The sequence below is a fragment of the Anguilla anguilla genome, chromosome 1 (assembly GCF_013347855.1).
Source record: "Anguilla anguilla isolate fAngAng1 chromosome 1, fAngAng1.pri, whole genome shotgun sequence".
Classification (NCBI taxonomy): Eukaryota; Metazoa; Chordata; class Actinopteri; order Anguilliformes; family Anguillidae; genus Anguilla; species Anguilla anguilla.
Window position 1 is genome coordinate 5,843,428 of NC_049201.1, and position 15,000 is coordinate 5,858,427.

General features: G+C 52.3%; 2 protein-coding genes across 7 annotated transcripts in view; one reads left to right on the plus strand and one right to left on the minus strand.

The window, feature by feature from the left end:
- Nucleotides 1–10,045, plus strand: part of LOC118210758 (CAP-Gly domain-containing linker protein 4-like) — a 39,018-nt gene extending 28,973 nt beyond the window's left edge. For 4 of the 6 annotated variants that reach the window (XM_035387195.1, XM_035387203.1, XM_035387169.1 and 1 more), the window contains exons 10-16: nucleotides 1,205–1,300; nucleotides 3,494–3,661; nucleotides 3,912–4,046; nucleotides 5,725–5,848; nucleotides 8,437–8,501; nucleotides 8,692–8,767; nucleotides 9,431–10,045. In XM_035387195.1, the coding sequence (XP_035243086.1) occupies nucleotides 1,205–1,300; nucleotides 3,494–3,661; nucleotides 3,912–4,046; nucleotides 5,725–5,848; nucleotides 8,437–8,501; nucleotides 8,692–8,767; nucleotides 9,431–9,806 (1,040 nt within the window). In that variant the 3' untranslated portion in view covers nucleotides 9,807–10,045. The remainder of the gene's footprint in view (nucleotides 1–1,204; nucleotides 1,301–3,493; nucleotides 3,662–3,911; nucleotides 4,047–5,724; nucleotides 5,849–8,436; nucleotides 8,502–8,691; nucleotides 8,768–9,430) is intronic. The other 2 variants (XM_035387185.1, XM_035387212.1) reach the window with 2 other exon arrangements.
- Nucleotides 10,046–13,788: 3,743 nt separating this feature from the next.
- The window catches only part of alk (ALK receptor tyrosine kinase), a 349,900-nt gene continuing 348,688 nt past the window's right edge, over nucleotides 13,789–15,000 (minus strand). The window contains exons 30-31 of the mRNA XM_035435053.1: nucleotides 14,939–15,000; nucleotides 13,789–13,850 (exon numbers count right to left, since the gene is read on the minus strand). The exon at nucleotides 14,939–15,000 is cut by the window's right edge and continues 117 nt beyond it. Coding sequence (XP_035290944.1) covers nucleotides 13,789–13,850; nucleotides 14,939–15,000 — 124 coding nt within the window. The remainder of the gene's footprint in view (nucleotides 13,851–14,938) is intronic.

Sequence of the window (15,000 nt, forward strand, 5' to 3'; positions counted from 1 at the left end):
TAGCAGGAGGTGTTGGCGGGGTGGGGCAGTAGCAGGTGGTGTTGGCAGGGTGTGGCAGTAGCAGGGAGTGTTGGCGGGGCAGTAGCAGGAGGTGTCAGCAGGGTGGGGCAGTAGCGGGTGGTGTTAGCAGGGTGGGGCAGTAGCAGATGGTGTTGGTGGGGCAGTAGCGGGTGGTGTTGGCGGGGCGGGGCAGTAGCGGGTGGTGTTGGCAGGGTGTGGCAGTAGCAGGGAGTGTTGGCGGGGCAGTAGCTGGCGGTGTGGGTACGTGTTTAGCCTTACTTCATGGGAGGGGTCTTGGTGGATCTCTGGTCTGGTGTCCTGCTCTGGCCTGAGCTCTGTGATAGTGAGCTCTGTGATAGTGAGCTCTGTGATAGTGAGCTCTGTGATAGTGAGCTATGTGATAGTGAGCTCTGTGATAGTGAACTCTGTGATAGTGAGCTCTGTGATAGTGAGCTCTGTGATAGTGAACTCTGTGATAGTGAGCTCTGTGATAGTGAGCTCTGTGATAGTGAACTCTGTGATAGTGAGCTCTGTGATAGTGAGCTCTGTGATAGTGAGCTCTGTGATAGTACTCTCCGTTGCATGGAGGGTCATTTAAACTCAGGCTCTGAAATGTGGATCGTCAGCACTCTACACAGAGTGCTTAAAAAGTACTCTTTCTCCCATGGTCCTCTTGGGGAGAATTATGAAAATAAGGCGGCTGCATAATATATTTTAATAAAATGATTTTGTCTTCGCAAAACACTTTTTTATTGCAGCTTTCAGTGTAAACAAATAGTTTAAGCGAGAGAGTGAAACTTTTGATGAGTGTTTTTAAAACGGAGAGTGTTCCCACAGCCCTCTGATACACAGTGATGAGTTGTATGGGATTATGACTGTGGGACTCGCTTTCACCTTGAATGTGTGTGTTTGTTTTAGTGGAGCCGCATGACTATCATAATGATTGAGCCCTCAACTAAGGCGATTCATTATGAAACGGCTTCCTTTTCTTACTGTTCTTACTTCGGCGTTAAATCAGTGGTGTCTTCTGCCACCCCCATGTCTCTCTCTCTGTCTCTGTCTCTCTTGCTCTCTCGTTCTTTCTCTCTCTCTCTCCTTCTCTCTCCCTCCCTCTTCCTTCCTACCTGCAATCTTTCTAGCTCCTTCCCGAGGTATTTTTTTTTTGTAAATGTTTTTTTTTCTCTCTCTCTTTTCCCCCCTGGAGGGAAAAGCACTCCGTCTGTCCAAAAAACAGCCGAGAAACCGAAAGGGTCTGCTGCCCCCATACAGGGCGCCAGCGATCCCCTGGTGGGCAAGACAGGTACTGCAAGCACTGCAAACCCCCCCCCCCCCCCCCCCCCACCCTACTGTTAAAACGTCTCACTGCTGATCCAGACGTCCTGCCGACCCTCAGACAGACTCTAAACTCTAAGCGCCCTGGCGCGTGCGCCCCTGCCGAGCCGTCTTCACCCCTTCTGTTACATCCTGTTCGGTTCCCACGCTCCATTAAGTCCTTAAAAATCCTTTAATGGAGAAATAATATCCGGGGCCCCGAAACGCAGTTCTGACAGAGATATTGAGTTTTTATTTTATGTGGCTTTATGGACAGTTGGAAATGCTCCTTCTCGGGATTTTATGGGCGCGTGAATTTGGGGCAGTGGGACGTTTTAAAGGGCTTAAAAGGGCCTTGATTTGGCAGCGGGGTTGTAATCGAGGACCGCTGGTCTTACGCGGTCTTAAATCAGCCGCTGAGCCCCCCCCCCCCCCGCCCCCGCCCCCCGCTCCTCCTCCTCCGTGCACACTCCTGTGACACACCTGCACGTGAAACCCGCGGTGGCGGAAAAACCGCGCTACAGAAAAAACGCGGCGGAACTTTGAGTCGGAGGCGGAGCTCTCAGGTGGAGGCGGAGCCCCACTGTCGGCGCTCGTCGAGGCGATCCCCCCGCCCCCCCCCCCGCCCCAGCCCCCCCCCCCCCCCCCCCCCTGCCTGCGGCAGTACGGGGCATCTGCCACCTCCCGTCCCAGCTGCCAGATCTGAAGAGCCCCAATCCAGACGGCGCGTGCTGCGTAAAGCATAAAGCATAAAGCACGCCCGCTCCTGTAGGCCTGGCACGCGCAGCGCCATTAGCGCCTCCAGCTTGTGTAATTAATGAAGTTCCGCGGCGGGGGAGGGCTGCGCGCGAGAGAGAGAGAGAGAGAGAGAGAGAGAGAGAGAGAGAGAGAGAGAGAGAGAGAGAGAGAGAGAGAGAGAGAGAGAGAGACAGAGAGAGAGAGAGAGAGAGAGAGGGAGGAGAGAGAGAGAGAGAGAGGGAGGAGAGAGAGAGAGAGAGAGAGCATAGATAGAGGGAGCGAGGGGGAGAGAGAGACAGAGAGAGAGAGAGAGAGAGAGAGAGAGAGAGAGAGAGAGAGAGGGGGGAGAGAGAGACAGAGAGAGAGACGGCCTTAATGGTGTCAGACTCCTAAATGAGCTCTTAATGGCTGAACGGTAGAGCTGCCGTTCCCTGCCGTTCATCTGAAGTGCGCTGGAAATGAGAGATTTTTTTTTTTTTTTTTAAATGTTTTTTTTCCCACCGGTGGTTCTGGTCGAGGTCCCCTCAGGATAGGACGGCGGCGGTGTTATTGCGCTGGCTTTACAATACGAGGAGGTGGCAGACTGTGGGCTGCCGTCTCTGTGTTTAGACGGTCGGCTGGGGACTAAAAGCCCCATACAATGGACGGGGGATGGAGGATCAGCAGTGAGACCGTGAGTGGAGATTGTGTGTGCTGTGATATTTTGCACAGTGTGTCCAATTCTGGTTACCATAGTGTGCTGGGTGTTCTTGCACAGTGTGTCCAACGCTGGTTACCATAGTGTGCTGCCAGAGCCACACTTGCAGTGTGTCCCATCCTGGTTGCCATATTGTGCTGTGTGATCTTGCACAGTATGTTCCACGCTGGTTACCGTAGTGTGCAGTGATATTTTGCAGTGTGTTCCCTGGTTACCGTAGTGTGCTGTGTGATCTTGCACAGTGTGTCCCATGCTGGTTACCGTAGTGTCCTGTGTGCTCTTGCACAGTGTGTCCCATCCTGGTTGCCATATTGTGCTCTGTGATCTTGCAGTGTGTCCCACGCTGGTTACCGTAGTGTGCTGTGTGATCTTGCACAGTGTGTCCCACGCTGGTTACCGTAGTGTGCTGTGTGCTCTTTCACAGTGTGTCCCACGCTGGTTACCGTAGTGTGCAGTGTGATCTTGCACAGTGTGTCCCACGCTGGTTACCGTAGTGTGCAGTGTGATCTTGCACAGTATGTCCCACGCTGGTTACCGTAGTGTGCAGTGTGATCTCACACCCGCTGCTGTAATGTCATGTGATCATGTGTATGGAGTGTGTGGCTGTGAACTCACATCCCGGCTTCATTGTGCTTTTTGGAAATGATTAGCTTGTGTTTTTACTCTAACTATCCCTCTCACTCTCTCACCTCTCCATTCCCTACTCATTTTATTCACACTCTTCCTCTGTCTTTCTCTCCTCTCCAGGCATTCTCTCGCGAAGCTGCTCCTCCTCCTCTTCCTCTCTTGACTCCAGGCACGGCCCTGCTTCTCGGCCCCGCCCGCTTCCACGGCAACGGCCGCCCGCCCGGATGCGAAGAGAGCGAGCCCCGCCCACTTCAAAGGCCACGCCCCCAGCCGTTCAGACCCCCGCTGGTACTGAGCATGCACACACACACACGGACACACCACACACACACACACACACACACACACACACACACACATTTGCTCTGCATAGTAAAACTCCTACTCTCCCATCCCCTCCCCCTGTAGCTCTTCCTTTCCTGTTAATCTCAGAGAGGTCTCAGCATATTTCACTCACAGTAATCTCATATTGACTAACGCTCATGGCGATGGGGAGAATGAGGATGATAATGAAGCCCGCTCCCCCCCCCCCCCCCAGGCGCCAGAACGAGGACGCCGTCGGCGTGCAGCTCGGTGGGCGAGGCCTCGGAGGTGCGGCTGGGGGAGCGGGTCCTGGTGGTGGGCCAGCGGACGGGCGTGGTGCGCTTCTACGGCAAGACCAGCTTCGCCCCGGGTGAGCAGCGCTCAAGGTCACGCGCGCGCGCTCCTCAAGGTCACCGCTGCAGGGAGAGAGAGGACCCCTGACCCTCAGCTGAGACTCCGCCCCCTCCCCCGCCGCCTCACACAGCAGAACCGCCAACGTAGGCCGAGCAGCCCGCCCGCCCACCCGCCCTGGGGCTCCTCCCACTAATTAACGATCACGCCGTCGTTCAGCCTCGGGTCCCCGCCCACGCTCCTCTGGCTGAAATCCGCTCGCTACGCTACGCTAGGCTACGCTCCGCTAAGCTCCGCGTTCCGTTAGAGAAGGATCCGGGCCGGGCGGCCGCTCGTTCTGCTCGTTCTCCTCGCCCCGGGGCGGCCGCTCGTTCTCCTCGCCCCGGGCGCTCTTACGAAACGACATGCAGAGCAGACGGAAAGCGCCGGAATAAAAAAAAAAAAAAAACGAGCTGGCCGAGGCCTTTCCTTTTGTTCCCGAGACGAGAAGCGAGAGCAGTTCTGTAGCTGGAAGGAGCCCGGTTTTATCCTAAAAGTGCCCCTTCTGAACTGCCCCGGGGCGGTCAGCCAGGACGAGGTCCGCACACACGCACACCGGAAATCACACACAAGGTGCTGGGTCACACCGGAAAACACACACAAGGTGCTGGGTCACACCGGAAAACACACACAAGGTGCTGGGTCACACCAGAAAACACACACAAGGTGCTGGGTCACAGAAACACATAGGATCGGAAAAGAAAGGACCCAAATGCTCGCTTGATGCTCCAAAAATAAATAAATAAAAGAATAGCAGTATTTATTTAGCCATGGGAAACCCTTTTGCCCACGTTGGTCTTAAAGAAGTAAACACTGCTGTTTCTTTTTTTGGAGCATCAAGCGAGTGCGCAAGTCTTTTCTTTCCCAGCCAGGATGAGGTCCCGCCCCTGCCGTTACCCCTGTCCTCAGGTCCAGAGTTCTGTTACCCCTGTCCCTCAGGTCCAGAGTTCTGTTACCCCTGTCCCTCAGGTCCAGAGTTCTGTTACCCCTGTCCCTCAGGTCCAGAGTTCTGTTACCCCTGTCCCTCAGGTCCAGAGTTCTGTTACCCCTGTCCCTCAGGTCCAGAGTTCTGTTACCCCTGTCCCTCAGGTCCAGAGTTCTGTTACCCCTGTCCCTCAGGTCCAGAGTTCTGTTACCCCTGTCCCTCAGGTCCAGAGTTCTGTTACCCCTGTCCCTCAGGTCCAGAGTTCTGTTACCCCTGTCCCTCAGGTCCAGAGTTCTGTTACCCCTGTCCCTCAGGTCCAGAGTTCTGTTACCCCTGTCCCTCAGGTCCAGAGTTCTGTTACCCCTGTCCCTCAGGTGCAGAGTTCTGTTACCCCTGTCCCTCAGGTGCAGAGTTCTGTTACCCCTGTCCCTCAGGTCCAGAGTTCCGTTACCCCTGTCCCTCAGGTCCAGAGTTCCGTTACCCCTGTCCCTCAGGTCCAGAGTTCTGTTACCCCTGTCCCTCAGGTGCAGAGTTCTGTTACCCCTGTCCCTCAGGTCCAGAGTTCTGTTACCCCTGTCCCTCAGGTCCAGAGTTCTGTTACCCCTGTCCCTCAGGTCCAGAGTTCTGTTACCCCTGTCCCTCAGGTCCAGAGTTCGGTTCCTTATTACCCCCATTCACAGACTGCTTTACGTTGCCGCGGGTGACCCTCTGCCCCCCCCCCCCCCCCCCTTAGGGTTCTGGCTGGGCGTGGAGCTGGACAAGCCCAGCGGGAAGAACAACGGCTCGGTGGGGGGCGTGCAGTACTTCAGCTGCCCCCCCAAACACGGGGTCTTCGCCCCTCCCTCACGTGTGCAGAGGTGAGTGTGGGACAGCGCACCGGGGTTCTGGGATGGCACTAAAACAGGGGCACCCAGTCTTATCCGAAACGGGCCGGTGTGGGTGCAGGTTTTTGATTTAGATCAGCAGTAAGACACCTGATTCAGCATGGCCTGATATCATGCCATGATAGTGTCATCATGCTTGTCATATGTTTCACAGTCTATGTCCGTTGTTATCATTTTGTCGTAATGTTTATGTAAGTTTATGATGGTACTCATTTTTAGAGGTAGTAAGGGTGTTATGAAGACCCATGTCAAATGAATTGATCCAGATGTGGTCTGACTATCAAACACTCAGGTAATATTTCTAAAATGCATTTTAAATTTGACTCTGTGGTCTCGATATTCTTGCATTGGACGACGTCAGGTTTTTCTTATCGGCCCTAATATGTGTAATTGGGACCGGTAGAGCCTTTCCTCCGTAGCATCGTAGCGTGCTAGCATCTCTTTGGTTGTGAGGATTAAAATGCAGGGGACAGCTTTGGCCATTTGTCTCCTAAGTAGCCTGCATGACAGCGTGAGAAATGGAATTAGACAGTTTCTCCTAAAATAGTTTGCCTAAAATAAATTTTCAAAAGTCAGTGGTGTCGTGGTTACGGAACTGCGCCCCGTAACTGGAAGGTTGCCGGTTCGGTTCCTAACTGGAGCGCAGCCACCGCACCCCTGGGCTAGGCACTTAACCTCAATTGCTCATTTGTACAGCTCAAATGTCCTGCTGTATAAATGGATTGTGTGTAGAGAAAAAAAAAGCCATCTCTTTAAATCGCTCTGCGTAAGTGTATGCTAAATGGCCAAATTCAATGTAATTCATGAGATTTCGCTAGCCTGCGTACTCGGACCTGAAAACCTAGCGACGCTTGGCGCACAACTTCCCCGGAAACCTCGACGCGAAGACGGCGAACACTAGAGGGCGCCAGACATTTTCACATGGTTCCAGCGACAATGCAGCAGCAGCAGCAACAATAACAACAAAAAATAATAAATAATAAATTTTAAAAAAGTCACATGAAGCATTCGGAATGCCAGAAAATGTGATTTTATTATCTGACCTTCGCGGAAGGGCACAGAAGATGGTTAAATCCATTTTTCTCCCTCAGCTCCATTAGCTCACCAGCCTAATCTCATTGGCCCCTTCCTTTCATTTTGCCGTACACCATTTTGTTTTTGCGCTATTCCTGTTGTCTTTCGCTCTATCATCCTGGCACCCATTTCTCCCCCTCTCCCCCCCCCCCCCCACCCCGTGTCCCTCCCCTCCGTTGGCCTGGCCGCCCCCTGCCCTGTTCTGTTCCCCCCCCCCCCCACCTTGACGGTGTGATAAGAGGGGTGTCCCAGGGAAAGTGTAGTTTTTTAATTAACCTGCAGGGCACTGGGCTTTGATTGAACGGCAGGCAGAACTCTGCTAAGCTAACGGGGAGCCGCCAGTGCAGCTCATCTCACTCAACTGCAGGAATACAGGAGCCCGTCTCTGCTGTGTTTCTGCCTGTGCTCAGCTATTAGGAGATATGTGTGTGTGTGTGTGTGTGTGTGTGTGTGTGTATGTGTGTGTGTGTGTGTGTGTGTGTGTGTATGTGTGTGTATGTGTGTGTGTGTGTGTGTGTGTGTGTGTGTGTGTGTGTGTGTGTGTGTGTGTGTGTGTGTGTGTATGAGACTGTTTTTGCTGAATTGCCTCCATGCTCAGTACTATTCTTGGTTAGCGGTGGTGACACCTGTGCTGTTTGTGCACAATGGCAGGGCCTGTGTATCCACATGCGTGCTTCTGGGTTTCTGTGTCTGATTTGTTTGTGTGTATGTGTGTGCACGCATGCATGTGGGGTTGTGTGTGCATGTGTGTGTAGCGTGTGGTAGGTTTGTGTGTGTGTGTGGAAGGTGTGCGTGTTGTGCGTGTGTGTGTGTGAGAGCGAGTGTGTGCATGTGTGTGTGTAGTGTATGTGTACGTGTGTGCGTACGTGTATGTGTGTGGTGTATATGTGTGTGTGTGCGTGCGATGTGTGTGTATGTGCAGTGTATGTGTGTGTGTATGTGTAGTGTGTGTATATGTGGTGTGTGGAAAGTGTGAGAGTGTGTGTGTATAGTGTATGTGTGTGTGTGTGTATATGTGTAGTGTATGTGTGTGTAGTGTGTGTGTGTATAGTGTAATGTGTGTAGTGTATGTGTGTATGTGTATTGTACGTGTATGTGTAGTGTATGTGTGTGTGTGTAGTGTGTATGTGTGTATATGTGTGTATGTGTAGTGTAGTGTATGTGTGTATAGTGTATATATGTGTGTATGTGTAGTGTACGTGTATGTGTAGTGTGTTGCCTGTGTGTATGTGTGTGTGTGTGTGTATATGTGTAGTGTATATGTGTGTGTGTATGTGTAGTGTATATGTGTGTGTGTGTGTGTATGTGTGTGTGTGTATATGTGTGGAAGGTGTGAGAGTGTGTGTGTATAGTGTAAATGTGTGTATGTGTAGTGTACGTGTATGTGTAGTGTATATGTGTGTATATGTGTGTATGTGTAGTGTACGTGTGTGTGTAGTGTATGTGTGTATTGGTTTTCTCATGCCGTCTCTCTCCTTTGGCCTCAGGATTCACGGTTCTCTCGACTGCCTGTCAGAGCTCAGCTCCTCCCGACTCAACCGCTCCTTCACCGGTGAGTTCTCTACCCACAATCCCTTTCTCCCCCCTCATTCCGTCCCCTGGAGATTTCAGTCACACTAAAGCAGACAGTGATGTGAGGAGCGCATTCCGTGCGTGTGCCTGTGTTTGTGTCTGTTTGTCCGTGTGTGTGCGCGTGCGTGTGTGTGTGTGTGTGTGTGTGTGTGTGTGTGTGTGCGTTTCAGGAATCCGCCGCAGTTTCAGCACCTCATCCGCCATCTCCACTCCAAGGGAGCCGAGCCGCAGGAGTCCGGTCAGCAGGTGAGCCAGTCCGGTCCGCCCTGCCGGGATCCGGCCCGGGCTTTCTCTCTGCCCCAACTGCCGTTTCTGTAAACGATGCAAATTTAAATGGCATCCCACCAGCGATAGCCGCTCACAGCTCAGTTAAAAATCTTGTTCCAGGAAACAAATGCTGCTTAGTGTAAGATTTTAATCGATATTGAATTATGAACTATGTGTGTCCCTCGCCCGCAGGTTTTATCAGCAGGGCATTCAAAAAAACAAAAAAAAACTGCGAAGATAAGCAGATGAGTGAGGAGGAGAAGCTCTTACTCCCTGACATGTCCTATGCATTTTACTCACTTTTACTCAGCATCCGGGGAGATGATGTTCGTGATATATCTTTCTCTATCTCCCTCTCTCCCCCACCTCTCTATTTCTCTCTCTCTATCTCCCTTTCTCCCATCTCTCTTTCTCTCCTTCTGTCCTCCATCTCTCTCTTTGTCTCCCTCCCTCTTTCTCCCTCTCTCCCCCCTTCCCTCTCTTTCTGTCTCTCGCTCCCCCCTCCCCTCCCTCCCCCTCTCTTTCTCCCCCCCCTCTATCTCTCCCCCCTTTCTCTCTTTCCCCTCCCACTCTCTCTCCCCTCCCTCCCCCACCCTCTTTCTCTCCCCCTCTCTCTCCCCCCTCCCCCCCCCTCTCTCTCAGGACCCGCCCCACGCCGCTGCGGCGCAGGTGGAGCACGGTGAGCGGGGGCGGCGCCGGGGTGGGCGGAGTCTCGGGCGGGGCCAGCTCGGGCGCCGCCTCCTCAGGCTCGGATCGGGCGGTGAAGCTGCACCTGGGCATGCAGGTGCTGCTGACCAGCGCCAACGAGATGGGCGCCATCCGCTACCTGGGCACGGCGGACTTCGCGCCCGGCCTGTGGCTGGGCCTGGAGCTGCGCTCCGCCCGGGGCAAGAACGACGGCGCGGTGGGGGAGCGCCGCTACTTCAGCTGCCGGCCCGGCCACGGCGTCCTGGTGCGCCCCAGCCGCGTCACCTACCGCGGCATCAACGGGGGCCGGCTGGTGGACGAGCCCAGCTGAGGAGGGAGGGAGGGGGGGTGCTGGGAGGGGGAGGGGGGGGGAGTTTTGGGGACTTTATTCCACCTGCGTCCCAGAGTGTCCCTACCTGCAGCCGCCTGGCTGCCGGGGAATAGTCCACCAGTGAAAATGTTCATCGGTTACGTCAGACGTTGTTTTTAATCATCTGAAAGCAGGGTCGTGCACAAAGAGCAAAAAGCAGGCTGTTTGGAATGTTAGCTTCAAAGTGGGAGGAAGGGGGTTGGTGGTGGGGGGGTGGGGGGGTGGGGGGGACGTTGAGGTGTCAGCAGGCTAGCGGGGAAAAAGCCACCGTTCCACACTGCCGTTCCGATGATATTCTGCCCGTACTCTGCCCTACCCCCCTCACCCCCCCCACCCCCCCAGAATGGAGCGGCACAGGAGCTCCTGTAGCTGCTATGAACAGACTGGCTCCTTTCTTTGGCCCCTTCCTTTCCTTGCTGCCTCTGACTGACACCAACTGCCCTGGTCTGAATAAGACAGCACAGCATTAGTCTTACATCAGGCCACGCCCCCAAGGGCTTTCCCATAACCCCCCCCCCCCCCCCCAGTCCCGAAAACCCCACCCACATTACGGCACTTTATAAACTCCACCCACGAACGAGCAGCGAGCCGGTTAAATACCGTTACTTCCCCTCAGCCTCTCGCTGCCAATGTGAAGGAGGAAGGACAGAAAGAAGGGGGTTTGCACTTTTGTAGAGAGCTTCATCTGACGCTTTTCCTAGCTTTGCGCTAATTTGTTCTCCAGCTCGCTTCTGACCTGCAAGCTTTCTTAGGTTTCCCTTTTAGAGGAAGGAGCCACAGGGTTTTGCTAGCCATACGTTGTATTAATTCAGCTAAGTAAACGCATATCATTAAGGAGATACGTGTGTCTAATACATACAGTTCAAGTGTTGAATTGAAATGCATAGTTTTACGGAAAGCTGTGTATAGTGCACAGAGGATTATTGTTTAATTTGAAATTGCTGTAGTTCTGAACCTTCACGCTAAGGCTAATCCTTACCTTCGGTTTTGTGTGTGTTAATATGTTTTATTTGGATTGAATTACGCCTGTGTAGTACGAGTTAAAAGAATGTGATTTCGTTATATGCTTTCGCTGTTTTTTTGGTTGAGGAGGACCTCCCCCCCCCCCTTTGTCACTGCCGTACCTCCCATTAATCAGGGGGTTCTCGTTGGCATGATACGTTGGCGTGCTGACAGTGTTGGGTCTTCCAGCGCCCGATTTTTAGGACAATTTTTTGGATAATTCTGACAGGGTATGACCCAGAGGATTGTGGGATTGTTGGTCCGTGGCACCGCCCCCGCCCCCCCCCCCCATGTGTTTTGCACAGTAGCGCTGCAGCAGTTCGGCACGAACGCTGAATTCTCCCAACAGCCCCAAAGCGTTCCTGCGACTTGAAAAGGTTCCAGTCCTGAAATGTAGCATTTAATGCGCTGATGGAGAAATGGAAGTGGAGCTCTGTTTAAATCCCTCATCACTGCTCCTCAATTACCCATCGTGTTTGGGTCTGTTTAAAAAAAATAAATAAAAAAGGGCGCGATGGAAGGAAATCAATAGAAACTCCAGATATCATCTGCTTGCTTTGGAATCGTGTCTGACTGCGTGGAGATGGGGCGGGGGCTCCATTGTACTTGAACGCAGGTAACGGGGGATTCTGATGGGGGGATGTGAGGTTACGGGGAGTACTGTCCTCATCTGGCCACCCGTTCGTGCAGGAAAACCCCAAAACTGGCTCGATTCTGTACTGGAGCTTTTGGAAACAGATCCAGTGTCTCGTTTTTCGGTGCGTTGTGTGTTTAAGAGTGTAATTGTGCGTGCTGCGAAATTTTTATTATTTTCCCCTGCAGTGAAGACTGGTGTATATATTTGGTTATTTGCTGCCATTGATCATGCTGTATTTTAGCGGTGGGATACATCAGTGAATTGCTTTGAAGTAGCCAGAGAGATATTTGTAAAATAACAAAGAATAATAAAAGATTTATATTCTAATTTCACTAAACAGTTGTCATGCTGTCCTGTCTGTTCCGTGTTTGTGTGTGTGCGCAAGCGTGGTTGGGTGTGTGCGTGTGTATGCAAGCGCGGGCTGGCGTGTGTGCGTGCGTGCGTGCTTGTTTGTGTGTGTGTGTGCGGTGTGTGTGTGTGTGTTTGTGTGTGCGGTGTGTTTGTGTGTGTGTGCGTGCGTGCGTGTGTGTGTTTGTGTGTGCGGTGTGTATGTGCGTGCGTGCGTGTGTGTGTGCGTGCGTGCGTGCGGTGTGTATGTGTGTGCGTGCGTGCGTGTGTGTGTGTGTGTGTGTGTGCGTGCGTGTGTGTGTGCGTGCGGTGTGTATGTGTGTGCGTGCGTGCGTGCGTGCGTGCGCGTGCGTGTGTGTGCACCTGCCTGCCTGTTAGGCTTTGACCTGTTTAGCGAAGCCTTTGGGGAAACAGACGAAGGTCTGTGGACTTGTGGCAGGAATAACTGTTTTAACAAGGTGGCTGCCAAGACAACAGCCCCACCGCAGCACCCAGGTGATAAACATCTTTTTTTGGAGAGGTACCCAGGTTATCTGTGCGGAGGCAACGGCGCTTCTCCCAGGGAGAAATGAGTGCCGTCGAGAAACACCATTTTTATTCTTCCACATCACACTGACGCGCACACACAAACACACACACACATACAAATCCACACACACACACGCACACGCGCACACACTCACACACACACACACACCGACATCCCAGGCCTCGACGTTTGTCTCCTGTAATTCAGCCTGCTTTGCTTAAACCTGACGCACGCACCATGTGACCGGTGACACTTCATATGATTTTTGTTCTCTGACAAACGCCACTCGGCGAGCTCGCAGACTCTCCCGTCCGCACGCGCGTCTTCCGTGGTTCTGCACTGACTGCAGTCGGCAAAACGCGCTCACGTGAGGGATTTTGAAAACCTTTTATTCATCAGGTTCAGTCTGGATGCCAAACCAGCTGTTATTAGTCATTTTATTTATTAGGCAGATTATCCAAGTCGTAATCCAAGGGAAACTTACAAGGTTTACCACAACCATAGTACAATGCTTTGTAATTATAACATTTTTACAAGATTTTTTTATTTTTATTATTCATTTATTTATTTAATTTTTTTTACTTTTTACAAAGAGCAAAGTGGATGCAGAGCAGCTGGAATGTGTGATCTGAGTTTGGATAGAGTCAAAGCCGAAGGGGGGGGGGGGGGGGGGGGGGAGGGGGTGGAGGGTTGGGTTGGTAGGCCCCTCCCATCACGTCCCGTACCCATTTGGACCTCAGAAACATTTTGGTAATGGTTTGTTTGAAGTGCGTGCTGCGATTCCAACGTCGTGGCTGCGTGGCGTCGGGTTAAACGTTCACCAGCTTCGAGAAGCCGCGAATGACACCCGAGGGCTTGATTTCATCAACTCCCTCTGCTGCGTGGTAAGAAATGTACATTGTGCTGGCTTATTTAGGCATTATAACACAGGTCCTTTCAATAGTAATGTTCAAAAACCAATCTCCGTTCAACAAAGAGTTTTAAACCTTGTCGTCTGCTGTGCTCAAATGAAGGTAGCAATTTAAAAAATAATAATTTTTGGAAAGACTTTTTTTTTTTTTTTTTTTTTTACAAGTAGTAATTTACGAAGAATGAAAAGCGTACTTCTCAACCGTACGCTCGGAAACCTTTAAACATTTCTTGGTTTAAAAAAAAAAAAAAAAAAAGATTACAAAAAAAGATAATCCACTTAAAGGAGAGATCATGTACAAGGACTGTAAATTGGGCCATGGCTGCCAGCTGCGTGTCTCTGTGGCGAGGGGTCAAAGGTCAGGGGTCAGGGGTGAGCTATCCAGAATACAAGGTCAAGCGGCCGAGCCTGTACCTGAGCGGGCCAAGGAAGCGACACAGCGGACAGCTCGTTTCAGGAAATGAAGCGCGTGTGCGCGGCGCAGACCCCCCCCCCCCCCCCCCCCCCCCCCCGCCCGCTAGGAGCCCTGGTGGATGTCAATCACACACTCCGCCTCCGCCTCCGTCTGCTCCGCGAAATCTGCAGCGCAGCGGCCAACTGTCACCTCAGCCATCGGGGATTTATTTACTCTGTTAAACTCCGTGTTGAATCTGAATTCCCGCAGTTTAAAAGCCAACAGAGTCCAAGAGCTAACAAAATTATGAAAAACAGGGATTTTGGGGAGGGAGGGAGGAGGGGGGAGAGCACGTCCATAAATAATTAACAGATCTCCCAAATAATAAATTAACAAATGAATAAATAAACAGGCAGGCAAGCAAGCATCAACAAACACATCACTTTTTTTTTGTTTTTTGTTAGAAAACGGAGCCAGATCGAGGCGTCTGTTCCCAGCAGAGAATCCGTGTGGCGTCAGGGTGACCTGTCCCATAAACGCCCGGGGTGTCTCCGGATTAAAGGGAGGAAGCCGCCGCTGGGACAGACAGACGGGGGGGGGGGCTTCCTGTCCCGTTGTTTTTGAGAATGTGATCACGGACACACAGTATAAGGTCTTTCCCACCCGCGAGAGACAAGAATCATGATATGATATTGTGATTTCTAATTGATTTATTTGTTTTGGGAAAATTTTGATGTAAAACTTGTGACGGTGGTCATAGGTCAAACCCTGGGCCCGTCCACGTGGGATTTCGGGGTCCGCCAGAAGCCAAGACGTACCATTGTGGTCATGGTCCTGATGCTGTTCCCACGGCAACCATCGACAGCGAACGGAAAATCTCTTCTGAACACTTCAAAAACTCTAAACCAAAGGTTTCCCAGCTCCAGCGATCTGGAAGATTTAAAACATAGCCGAGTTCAAAAAGTCGCCCGACGAAAAGTCGTCCCAACACCCAAGTCCTTTTCCCATTTTATTATTTTCGTTTTTTTGTGTGTTTTATTGACAGCCTGGTGAGAGCTCCTGATTCGAGTTTTGAAAAAGAATTACAGCTGATTGGTCCACGGCGGGTGTGGACGTGTCTGCGGAGGTGGGGGGTTGGGCGGGGGCAGTGAAGGGGGCGGGGCGAGAGCACAGCACAGTGGGCGGGGTTAAAGCACAGTGGCGTTGTGCCCTTCTATATTCGGCAGCCTGGGGTCCTGCAGAGCGGCCGTTCCCATGGTGACGAGCAGCGGACGGTTGTCCTCGGTGACGGCGGCCCCCGCCCGGCCGATCGCGGGGGGCCGCTGGGGGCCGGAG